Source organism: Quercus suber, unplaced genomic scaffold (assembly GCF_002906115.3).
Source record: "Quercus suber isolate HL8 unplaced genomic scaffold, Cork oak 2.0 scaffold_48, whole genome shotgun sequence".
Classification (NCBI taxonomy): Eukaryota; Viridiplantae; Streptophyta; class Magnoliopsida; order Fagales; family Fagaceae; genus Quercus; species Quercus suber.
In genome coordinates this window covers 542,806-554,642 of record NW_027069513.1, presented here as the reverse complement: position 1 = coordinate 554,642, position 11,837 = coordinate 542,806, and the positions used below count along the sequence as shown (strand labels likewise).

The following is an 11,837-nucleotide window of genomic DNA, read 5'->3' as shown; positions in this document are numbered from 1 at the left end:
AGACAGCTCGCGACTAGGTCGCGAAATATTAACTAGCAAACTGCTCTATTCTTATCCTTATTTTTTTTTTTTGCCCACATTAAAAATCAAGACTCACACCCTTTGCATGTGTGAATGACATGTATGTGTGTGAGCTAAGCTTATAAAAAGATGAGAGAGCTTTACGTTCATCCCAATTCTTTTGTATGAGAGAGTGGCTTAATAGAATTCCAAGATTATTTTTTATATTAATAAAGCCAATGAATTAAAGCTATCTTAAAATTATACTAAATTTTTTTTTTTTGTTAGACTTGTTTCAACTATTTCAAAAATAACTAATTTGAGTATCTCCATACTTGTTCCTGTTGTGTGCTGAGGGGTTCACATCCTTATTGGATAAAGCTAAAAGGGAGGGGCAGCTCCATGGGGTTTCTATATGTAGAAGGGCTCCTTCCACCTCTCATTTGCTATTTGCTGATGACTCGCTTTTATTTTGCCAAGCAACTCAGGATGAAGTGCATACCATTTCTGAAGTATTACAATTATATGTTGCCTCATCTGGACAATGTATTAATCTTGAAAAATCATTAGTCTATTTCAGTAGCAATGTGAAGGAAGAGCGAAGACAAGGGATAAAAGATGTATTGGGGGTAAAGGAGGTGGAAAGATTTGAATCCTATTTGGGTTTGCCTAACTTGGTTGGTCGGTCGAAATACCAAACTTTCTCGTTTCTAAAAGATCAAGTGTGGAAAAAAAATCCAAGGTTGGAAGGGTCAATCATTATCGAGAGTGGGTAAGGAGATCTTAATCAAAGCGGTGGCTCAATTCATCCCCACTTACACTATGGGGGTTTTTCAACTACCGATGAAACTTTGTGAAAAACTTAATGCTATGTGTGCTTGGTTTTGGTGGGGGTAGATTGACAATGGAAGGAAGATCCATTAGAAGAAGTGGAGTGTGTTGGCTCAATCAAAAAAGGTTTACATAGCTTCAACCTAGCTATGTTGGCCAAGCAAGGATGGAGATTGCTACAACAACAGGAGTCTTTGGTGTATAATTATTTTAAGGCGAAATACTTCCCACGTGGTATATTCCTTGAAGCTACAGACGTCCCAAATTATTCTTACATTTGGAAGAGCTTACTAGCAGCTCAACCAATCCTAAGGAAAGGTGGCTGTTGGAGGGTGGGCAATGGGTTATCTATTCGGGTCACTAAGGATAGCTGGATTCCTAACCATCCTACACACAAAGTTCTCCATCCACCATATGTGGAGGAGTGGGAATGGAGAGTGTCCGAGCTCTTTGATTGGTAGGTTAAGGCTTGGGACCGGGAGCTTATTGTTAATGTATTTCATAGAGATGATACAAAAGCAATTCTTCTCATTTCGTTGAGCCATAGATTGGTTTCAGATACTATGACATGGCTCCACACTAAAACTGGGGAGTACATGGTGAGATCGGAGTACCATATAGCCTAATTAATTCTAAAGCAGGAAAAGGATTTGGGGGAGAGTTCAAAAGTGGAGGGAGGATCTCATGTTTGGGCAAAAGTTTGGAAAATGAAAGTGCCAAATAAAATTCAAGTGTTTGCATGGAGAGCTTGCCAAAACATTTTGCCTACACGTGAGAATTTATTTCGCAGGAAAGTGGTCTCGGATGCCTACTGTGAACGTTGTAATTAGGCACCGAAATCAGTTCTCCATGTTCTATGGGAATGTGGGGCAGCACAAGAATTGTGGGCAGGTGGTCCACATAGGTTGTAGAAAGTGGGCATGGAACACAGAGATTTTATGCAACTGATAAAAGAATTAATCCTAAGACTGTCTGAAGAAGAGTTAGATCTTTTTTAGGTCCGTTGCTGGTTAATATGGAACCAAATAAACATGGTATGGCGTGGAGGGAAAGCTCAGGATCCTTCAAGACTGAATTCACGAGCATCAAACTTGCTTAATGAGTTTAAAGCATCACAGGCTCAGCTAGCTGTCCATACAGCTTGGGAGGATGTGCAGACATGGTATCCACCCTCAGGGAATATGTACAAGCTAAATTTTGATGCGACAATTTTTACGGATATGGAGGTGTCGGGCTCTGGGGCTGTTATAAGGAACAATACGAGGGCAGTGACGGCAGTGCTGTCAGCTAAGGGTCCTCTAGTTGCCAGTAGCAAAGAAGCAGAGGTATTGGCGTGTTGAAAGGCTTTGGGATTTGCTATGGAAAGGATTCCAAGAGGTGGTGGTTGAGGGAGACAACGCCACTGTGATAAGGGGTTTGTCAACTACCAAGCCTGACAAATCCATGCTAGTAAATATTTATGAGGATGCTCGCTGCCTGGCATTGAAGTTTCGTAAGCTTTCAACTAGCTATGTTAGACGTAGTGCTAACGGTGTGGCTCATTCTTTGGCCCGGTTTGCAAAATTTGTAAGTGAGGAATATGTTTGGTTGGAAGAACAACCTCCCCTGGCCCTTGAGGCTTTGTATTTGGACTCCTCTGTTTCCAATTAATTGAATAATACCCAGTCCATTTTTCACAAAAAAAAAAAAAAAAAAAAAAATAAACTATTTGAGTAAGAATATCATATTTCAAATTAATTTGCTTCTCATATAAATCTTGTAAAAATGACATTAATTTTCATTATATTTAAATAATTAATGCACCAATTAATAATTAATATAAAAATAAATGTATTTATCCAAATAGTAATCTCAAATAAAAATAGTTTATTATATAAAATAATCATATAAATTCCTTAATATATTATATATATATTTTACTGAAGCAAGCTATCAAACCAAGGTTTCTTCGAGCTCTTGTCTCTACATTTTTGAATTCTAGGGTTTGGTACTCTTTACTTGTGATAACTGTTGCTTTTTTGCCTCTTTATTTTTTGATTTTGTATAAATGTTTTATTGCTAAGAAGATGAAAGTCCTTTTGGTTAGTATTTAATGTAGTTTGTTTTTGAGGTTTTGATTTGGTGCCAATTTGGCCATTTCAAGATTGAATTACTGTTTACTTAGCTCTTGAGTTTCGATGTTTTGTTTGACACTGTAAATCTACTAGTAAATGGCCATGGTTATGGTATGTAGATTAGATATTTGTAAGGGTCATCAAATAACCCATGGCCCACAGCCCGACCTAGAAACCCGACGGCCCATCGGGCTAATGGGCGGCCCAGCCCGTTGTTATTGAGGCCAATGAGTAGCCCACTAGCCCAGTGGGTCAGGCTGTGGGCTAGTTTTTATGCCCATGGGTACCCGGTGGGCTAGCCCAGTAGCCCAACCTATTGCCTAGCCCATTGGCCTAACCCGTTGGCCTAACCCAATAACTCATAATTCATTAAAAAATATATAGGAAGTATATGAAGGATTAATCCTGAGTTATTAGAGTGGATCTTAAGAAAACTCTCTCAACCACTAAGATACTCAAAGTAATTGTGCTAAACTTAGTTTACTAAATATATATTTTTCTAGTAGTCTAGCAAATTTGAATTAACCATTTGACATTTTTTTTTTAATTAAAGATAAAAATAAAAAACTATTTAAAGCCTTAATAAAAAAATTAAATAGGTTTCCATCAACAAAACAAAAAATTAAATAGATTTGAATGTAAAAAAAGTTTGTAATTAAGTATTAAATTCTTTAATTCTTTCCTTTAAAAAAATTGATTGATTATTCCCTTATAAAAAATTGATTTTTTCCTTATAAAAATAGTAAAATAATATGTTAACATAAACCCATGGGTAACCCGATATCCCACCTCGCTAAAGACAAAATGGGTATTGCCCATGGGCAATGTCATGGGCTGAGGTTTTCTCTTTTGGCCCAGCCCGACCTGGCCTATTAACTATTTAATAGCCCATTATGCCCAGTTCATTGTGCTCACGGGCCAAGTAAAAATGGGTCGGGCTGGCCCGACCCGGCCCATTGACGACCCTTAGATATTTGGTTAGTTGGCAAAATTTGATGCTGGTAGTAAACATGGAACATAAATTCAAAAATTTGTAAAAATACTACTACAATGTTCAAGTACTCGGCTTGGAGTTAGAAAATTTTGATGAGAAATTATATTTTTTCTAAAGCAAATCATTTATAATGAACTCAGTTTCTTTCTTAAACTAATCTGAAACAAATCAGCTGTCCTTTACCCAAAAAAAAAAAAAAAAAAAAAGAAGAAGAAGAAGAACAAAACTTATTCAAGAAAACATCTGATGTGGCTGAATTTTGTTATTTCCTCATTTAGCTTTACTAGAAACTTGAATGATTCAAAGGATTCAAACATGACAAGTTGAATAAGAAAGAAGTTCCATTTCTTAACAATTCAGTTCTCTTTTCCCAAACGATTCGGTACTCAACAACCAAACAGAGACCGCCATGATCAGAAATGCAAAACTTACATTGTAGAGAAGCTTATTAACATTTGTTTAAGCTCTTGAGGCCCAGAGAATTCTGTCTGGGTCTGTCAAAAGGCACATCACCTGTTTGGTAGACTAGCCATTTCTCTTTGCTTTTCCTCCACCCCCATTGCTAACCCTCAAGTTAGAAGTGCGCGTGTGAGTGAAGTATAGAAAAATAAAATTAAAGCAGCACCTGACAGTCATAATTGAGTTATTCAACAATGTAACTGATTCAATTTTGATAATTCACAAATTAAACTAATAGCTAGAATAAGTGAAGAGAACCCATAGATAATTGCAATTAAAATATAATAAGTATTATACAATAAATAGATTGCGTAGATGTAAATTACTAGTTTTACAACTTCTGAGTTCAATAAACATAAGCACATCTTAAGACCAACAACTTTACCCACTTTCGCTAGCTTTTTTGATTAAAACCAACATATGCATTGCATAAATGTAAGTTAAATATACCAAAGTGGGGTAGAAAAGAAAGATAGGGATTCACCAGGGTATGGGTGCTCAATTTTCCCGTCTTCCATTCTAAATGCACCTATGTCATACCCTCCACCCTCTAAGGTATACGCATAATTTCGTTTAAGGTCATCAGTAAAATAGATACAATTAGCTTTGCACCCATTGAAGCTTGATGCAGACAAAGACACCGAAGAATTATCACCCACAAACAATGCTTGATCTCCCAAGCTGTGAACCTTCACCCATTTGTATCTATATTTGCTTCCTGCTTGAGTACACCGTTTCAATCTTAGAACTGTGAACCCAATTGTCAGATAGGCATTATCATTGATGTATTCTTCTCCTCCTCCTCCTCCTTCTTCTTCTTCTTCTTCTTCTTCTTCGGATTCATCTTCAAAAGCATCCTCATCCTCGGTATCATCTTTGGAGTCTTCATTATTGAATTCATTTTCTTCATACTTACGGTCGCCTCCTAGGTAAGAAAAAGGACCACCTCGCATTCGTGAAACCAACAAAAGAGCTCCTGATGATATAACAATATACTTCTGGGTAGTACCCTTGGTTCCCTTTGGACGTGGCACAATAACTTTAAATTCTAGCTTTTGGTCATCATCAGTGCGACAAACAAAAACTTCACCATGACAATCTACCACATAAAATTTTCCCTTGTAGAATGCAATGTCATCATAACATCGAGTAGGACTTTTTATATCAATCCAAGCTTCATATCCCGGTCTAGTGAAGGCCAATAATTTTTTGTCACCATAGATTGTCATAATTATGCAATCACGATCATATGCATGAGTTAGTGAGTTCCATGGACTCCTTGACAAAACACACTTAGAAACAAAGTTTTTACGAAGATACATGCGCTCAACTTTACCTTTGTATTGACAGCAAAAGGTGGGTTGAGGTGGAAGAGCTATTAGCTGTTTAGACAATGGATGAAAGAGATTAATCTGTAAATCGGTGCCTATAGTGAGCAACCATCCCAAAGATGCTCCATAGCTTTTTCTTCCAACAAGCTCAGGCAACTTGAAATTGTAAGTTTTAGTATCTGATAACTTGAAAAAGCTTCGTATCTGCCTTTCTTTATTGCCTTGTTCTCTTTCAGCAAGCATAAGCCAAGGACATTTAGGAGGTAACAGAGGTTTCTCCAATGAATTAACAACTGATTGCCATGACTTGCAGACAGCACCAACAATGAAGACATCATCAAAGAAAGATAGTCGACAGATTATTTCATAGAGGATAAAATGTGGAAGATCAGCCCACTTAGACATCTTCATAGGTTGGTTATGCTGTAATAGGCTGAAAAACAATAATGAACAAACCAGGGGAAAAAATTTAGAATTTCTTATTTGACATCATACTTACATAGACTGATATAAAGAATATTATTACTGGTGACAACATGTAATTTACTAAGTAAATGATAAATCAGACAAGAGTGCAAGTTGTAAAGGGAATTTCATAATACTGCCGAGCCTAGTATGTTAGACATAGTTCATGATCTATACAAGTGCTTGCAGTAATAGTTTAACAATCAAGATGGCACTTAATAGTTAAGGCTTGCACCTAGAAATATAATAATTAGAGGGAGCACATCAAAATAGAGAGTTTAATCAGGCTACAGATATGTATAAAAAGACAAGATTTGATTTTTCCTGAACAGAAGGCAGAAAAAAGAAATGATTTTTCATGAACAAAAAGACAAGACATGTTTGTAGGATGAATAGAACACTAATAAAGTAAAAGCATACAAGAAATTGATATAGATATAAGCATGAAAAAACACGGAGTTAAAAAAAAAAAAAAAAAAATATATATATATTTTTTTTTTTGTTAGACTTGTTTCAACTATTGCAAAAGTAACTAATTTGAGTATCTCCATACTTGTTCCTATTGTGTGCTGAGGGGTTCACATCCTTATTGGATAAAGCTGAAAGGGAGGGGCAGCTCCATGGGGTTTCTATATGTAGAAGGGCTCCTTCCATCTCTCATTTGCTATTTGCTGATGACTCGCTTTTGTTTTGCCAAGCAACTCAGGATGAAGTGCATACTATTTCTAAGGTATTACAATTATATGCTGCCTCATCTGGACAATGTATTAATCTTTAAAAATCATTAGTCTATTTCAGTAGCAATGTGAAGGAAGAGTGAAGACAAGGGATAAAAAATGTATTGGGGGGTAAAGGAGGTGGAAAGATTTGAATCCTATTTGGGTTTGCCTACCTTGGTTGGTCGGTCGAAATACCAAACTTTCTCGTTTCTAAAAGATCGAGTGTGGGAAAAAATCCAAGGGTGGAAGGGTCAATTATTATCGAGAGCGGGTAAGGAGATCTTAATCAAAGCAGTGGCTCAATCCATCCCCACTTACACTATGGGGGTTTTTCAACTACCGATGAAACTTTGTGAAAAACTTAATGCTAGGTGTGCTCGATTTTGGTAGGGGTAGATTGACAATGGAAGGAAGATCCATTGGAAGAAGTGGAGTGTGTTGGCTCAATCAAAAAAGGAGGGTGGAATGGGCTTTAGAGATTTACATAGCTTCAACCTAGCTATGTTGACCAAGCAAGGATGGAGATTGCTACAACAATAGGAGTCTTTGGTGTATAATTGTTTTAAGGCGAAATACTTCCCGCGTGGTTCATTCCTTGAAGCTACAGATGTCCCAAATAGTTCTTATGTTTGGAAGAGCTTACTTGCAGCTCAACCAATCCTAAGGAAAGGTGGTTGTTGGAGGGTGGGCAATGGGTCATCTATTCGGGTCACTAAGGATAGTTGGATTCCTAACCATCCTACACACAAAGTTCTCCTTCCACCACATGTGGAGGAGTGGGAATGGAGAGTGTCCGAGCTCATTGATTGGCAGGTTAAGGCTTGGGACTGGGAGCCTATTGTTAATGTATTTCATAGAGATGATGCAAAAGCAATTCTTCGCATTCCATTGAGCCACAAATTGGTTTCAGATACTATGACATGGCTCCACACTAAAACTGGGGAGTACACGGTGAGATCGGGGTACCATATAGCCCAATTAATTCTAAAGCAGGAAAAGGATTTGGGGGAGAGTTCAAAAGTGGAGGGAGGATCTCATGTTTGGGCAAAAGTTTGGAAGATGAAAGTGCCAAATAAAATTCGGGTGTTTGCATGGAGAGCTTGCCAAAACATTCTGCCTACACGTGAGAATTTATTTCATAGGAAAGTGGTCCCGGATGCCTATTGTGAACGTTGTAATCAGGCACCGAAATCAGTTCTCCATGTTCTATGGGAGTGTGGGGCAGCACAAGACGTGTGGGTAGGTGGTCCACGTAGGTTGCAGAAAGTGGGCACGGAACACGGGGATTTTATGCAGTTGATAGAAGAATTAATCCTAAGACTGTCTGAAGAAGAGTTAGAGCTTTTTTGGGTCCATTGCTGGTTAATATGGAACTAAAGAAACATGGTATGGCGTGGAGGGAAAGCTCAAGATCCTTCAAGATTGAATTCACGGGCATCGGACTTGCTTGATGAGTTTAAAGCATCACGGGCTCGGCTGGCTGTCCATACAGCTCAGGAGGATGTGCAGTCGTGGTGTCCACCCTCAGGGAATATGTACAAGCTAAATTTTAATGCGGCAATTTTTACGGATATGGAGGCATCGGGCTTTGGGGCTGTTATAAGGAACAATACGGGGGCAGTGATGGCAGCGCTGTCAGCTAAGGGTCCTCTAGTTGCTAGTAGCGAAGAAGCAAAGGTATTGGCGTGTCGGGAGGCTTTGGAGTTTGCTATGGAGACAGGATTCCAAGAGGTGGTGGTTGAGGGAGACGACGCCACTGTGATAAGGGGTTTGACAGCTACCAAGCCTGACAAATCCATGTTGGGAAATATTTATGAGGATGCTCGCTGCCTGGCATTGAATAAGAAAGAAGTTCCATTTCTTAACAATTCAGTTCTCTTTTCCCAAACAATTCGGTACTCAACAACCAAACAGACCGCCATGATCAGAAATACTAATAGCTAGAATAAGTGAAGAGAACCCATAGATAATTGCAATTAAAATAAAGTAAGTATTATACAATAAATAGATTGCGTAGATGTAAATTACTAGTTTTACAACTTCTGAGTTCAATAAACATAAGCACATCTTAAGACCAACAACTTTACCCACTTTCGCTAGCCTTTTTGATTAAAACCAACATATGCACTGCTTAAATGTAAGTTAAATATACCAAAGTGGGGTAGAAAAGAAAGAGAGGGATTCACCAGGGTATGGGTGCTCAATTTTCCCGTCTTCCATTCTAAATGCACCTATGTCATACCCACCACCCTCTAAGGTATACGCATAATTTAGTTTATGGTCATCTGTAAAATAGATACAATTAGCTTTGCATCCATTGAAGCTTGATGCAGACAAAGACACCGAAGAGTTATCACCCACAAACAATGCTTGATCTCCCAAGCTGTGAACCTTCACCCATTTGTATCTATATTTGCTTCCTGCTTGAGTACACCGTTTCAATTTTAGAACTGTGAACCCAATTGTCAGATAGGCATTATCATTGATGTATTCTTCTTCTTTTCCTCCTCCTTCTTCTTCTTCTTCTACTTCTTCTTCTTCTTCTTCTTCTTCGGATTCATCTTCAAAAGCATCCTCATCCTCGGTATCATCTTTGGGGTCTTCATTATTGAATTCATTTTCTTCATAGTTACGGTCGCCTCCTAGGTAAGAAAAAGGACCACCTCGCATTCGTGAAACCAACAAAAGAGCTCCTGATGATATAACAATATACTTCTGGGTAGTACCCTTGGTTCCCTTTGGATGTGGCACAATAACTTTAAATTCTAGCTTTTGGTCATCATCAGTGCGACAAACAAAAACTTCACCATGACAATCTACCACATAAAATTTTCCCTTGTAGAATGCAATGTCATCATAACATCGAGTAGGACTTTTTACATCAATCCAAGCTTTATATCCCGGTCTAGTGAAGGCCAATAATTTTTTGTCACCATAGATTGTCATGATTATGCAATCACGATCATATTCATGAGTTATTGAGTTCCATGGACTCCTTGACAAAACACACTTAGAAACAAAGTTTTTACGAAGATACATGCGCTCAACTTTACCATCGTATTGACAGCAAAAGGTAGGTTGAGGTGGAAGAGCAATTAGCTGTTTAGACAATGGATGAAAGAGATTAATCTGTAAATCGGTGCCTATAGTGAGCAACCATCCCAAAGAAGCTCCATAGCTTTTTCTTCCAACAAGCTCAGGCAACTTGAAATTGTAAGTTTTAGTATTTGATAACTTGAAAAAGCTTCGTATCTGCCTTTCTTTATTGCCTCGTTCTCTTTCAGCAAGCATAAGCCAAGGACATTTAGGAGGTAATAGAGGTTTCTCCAATGAATTAACAACTGATTGCCACGACTTGCAGACAGCACCAACAATGAAGACATCATCAAAGAAAGATAGTCGACAGATTATTTCATAGAGAATAAAATGTGGAAGATCAGCCCACTTAGACATCTTAATAGGTTGGTTATGCTGTAATAGGCTGAAAAACATTAATGAACAAACCAGGGGAAAAAATTTAGAATTTCTTATTTGACATCATACCTACTTAGACTGATATAAAGAATAATATTACTGGTGACAACATGTAATTTACTAAATTAATGATAAATCAGACAAGAATGCAAGTTGTAAAGGGAATTTCATATTACTGCCGAGCCTAGTATGTTAGACATAGTTCATGACCTATACAAGTGCTTGCAGAAATAGTTTAACAATTAAGATGGCACTTAATAGTTAAGGCTTGCACCTAGAAATATAATAATTAGAGGGAGCACCTCAAAATAGAGAGTTTGATCAGGCTACAGCTAGATATGTATAAAAAGACAAGATTTGATTTTTCCTGGACAGAAGGAAGAAAAAAGAAATGATTTTTCATGAACAAAAAGACAAGACATGTTTGTAGGATGAATAGAACACTAATAAAGTAAAAGCATACAAGAAATTGATATAGATATAAGCATGAAAAAACAGAGAGTTATAAAAAAAGAGTGAACACCTTTTTTTTTTTTTTTTTTTAAAAAAAAGGAATATTGATTATAAAGAATATTATTCCTAGTGACAACATGTAATTTACTATATAATAAATCATACAAAAATGCAAGTTGTGAAATCATAACAGAGAGCGCCTTAAAATATAGAGTTTCATTAGATTACAGACATGTGTAAAAGACAAAGATTTGATTTTTCATTAACATAAGACAAAATGTAATTTTTTTTTTTTTCATATAATTTTACAATGTACAAAAAGGCAGAAAAGATATAAGTTTTCATGAACAAAAGACAAGACATGTTCGTAGGATGGATAGAACACTAACATAGCAACATTTATTAACAGATCCAAAAAATCAACCTGTTCTTTAGCTTCTGAGAAAACTAAGAAAAAAAGGAATAGATGGTTCACCTCTGTCTATGTTGTAGCAAGAGAGCTGAACAAGAGAGAGACACAGACGCAGACAGTGAGGAGTTCAAAGGTCCTAGGTTAAGCTCACTTCTCTGTCTCTCTCACTCTCTCAAAGCAACAGGTTTCTTTCCCACACTCACAGAGTCACAGTCACTCTCACTTTCTGGCTGTACTTGTACTGGGATTAATCTGGGGCAAAACCCAAATAAAATCTGGTCACCCATTAGACTTGGTACATGGGTGGTTTTTAATGGGTCTATTAAAGCTCATACCCTTTGTTAACGGGTCATTTTATAAAAAATTTAGTACCATTTTTCAGAGAATATAAAAATTTATCAAAAACTTGGATTATTTGAAAAAGCCTAAAACAGAAGGAAATTTTTTTTAGTAAAACCAAATAAATAAATAAAATAGCTATTTTTACAATATTTTCATAACAAATTATAGGTGGTAAGTTGTTATTGGTTACAATTTGAACCTAACACTAAAATTTCTTTTTTTTCCCACCAATAATAACCTATC

At 37.1% G+C, this 11,837-nt stretch overlaps 1 protein-coding gene across 2 annotated transcripts; it reads right to left on the bottom strand.

The window, feature by feature from the left end:
* Positions 1 to 4,671: 4,671 nt before the first annotated feature.
* On the bottom strand, positions 4,672 to 11,520 carry LOC112033240 (F-box protein At2g26160). 2 transcript variants are annotated; one of them, XM_024066012.2, is made up of 2 exons: positions 11,316 to 11,520; positions 4,672 to 6,162 (listed from the first exon to the last, which is right to left on the bottom strand). In XM_024066012.2, exon 2 carries the CDS (start codon positions 6,138 to 6,140, stop codon positions 4,839 to 4,841), a length of 1,302 nt encoding a protein of 433 aa, XP_023921780.1. In that variant the 5' UTR covers positions 6,141 to 6,162; positions 11,316 to 11,520; the 3' UTR covers positions 4,672 to 4,838. The 2 variants fall into 2 exon arrangements, with proteins under 2 accessions (XP_023921780.1, XP_065627795.1); XM_065771723.1 differs by lacking the exon at positions 4,672 to 6,162 and adding an exon at positions 8,879 to 10,394.
* Between the last annotated feature and the right edge of the window lie 317 nt (positions 11,521 to 11,837).

What these genes read in the sequence shown, in the direction of transcription:
- LOC112033240 (XM_065771723.1), bottom strand. Translation starts at nt 10,366, where the DNA reads ATGTCTAAGTGGGCTGATCTTCCACATTTTATTCTCTATGAAATAATC.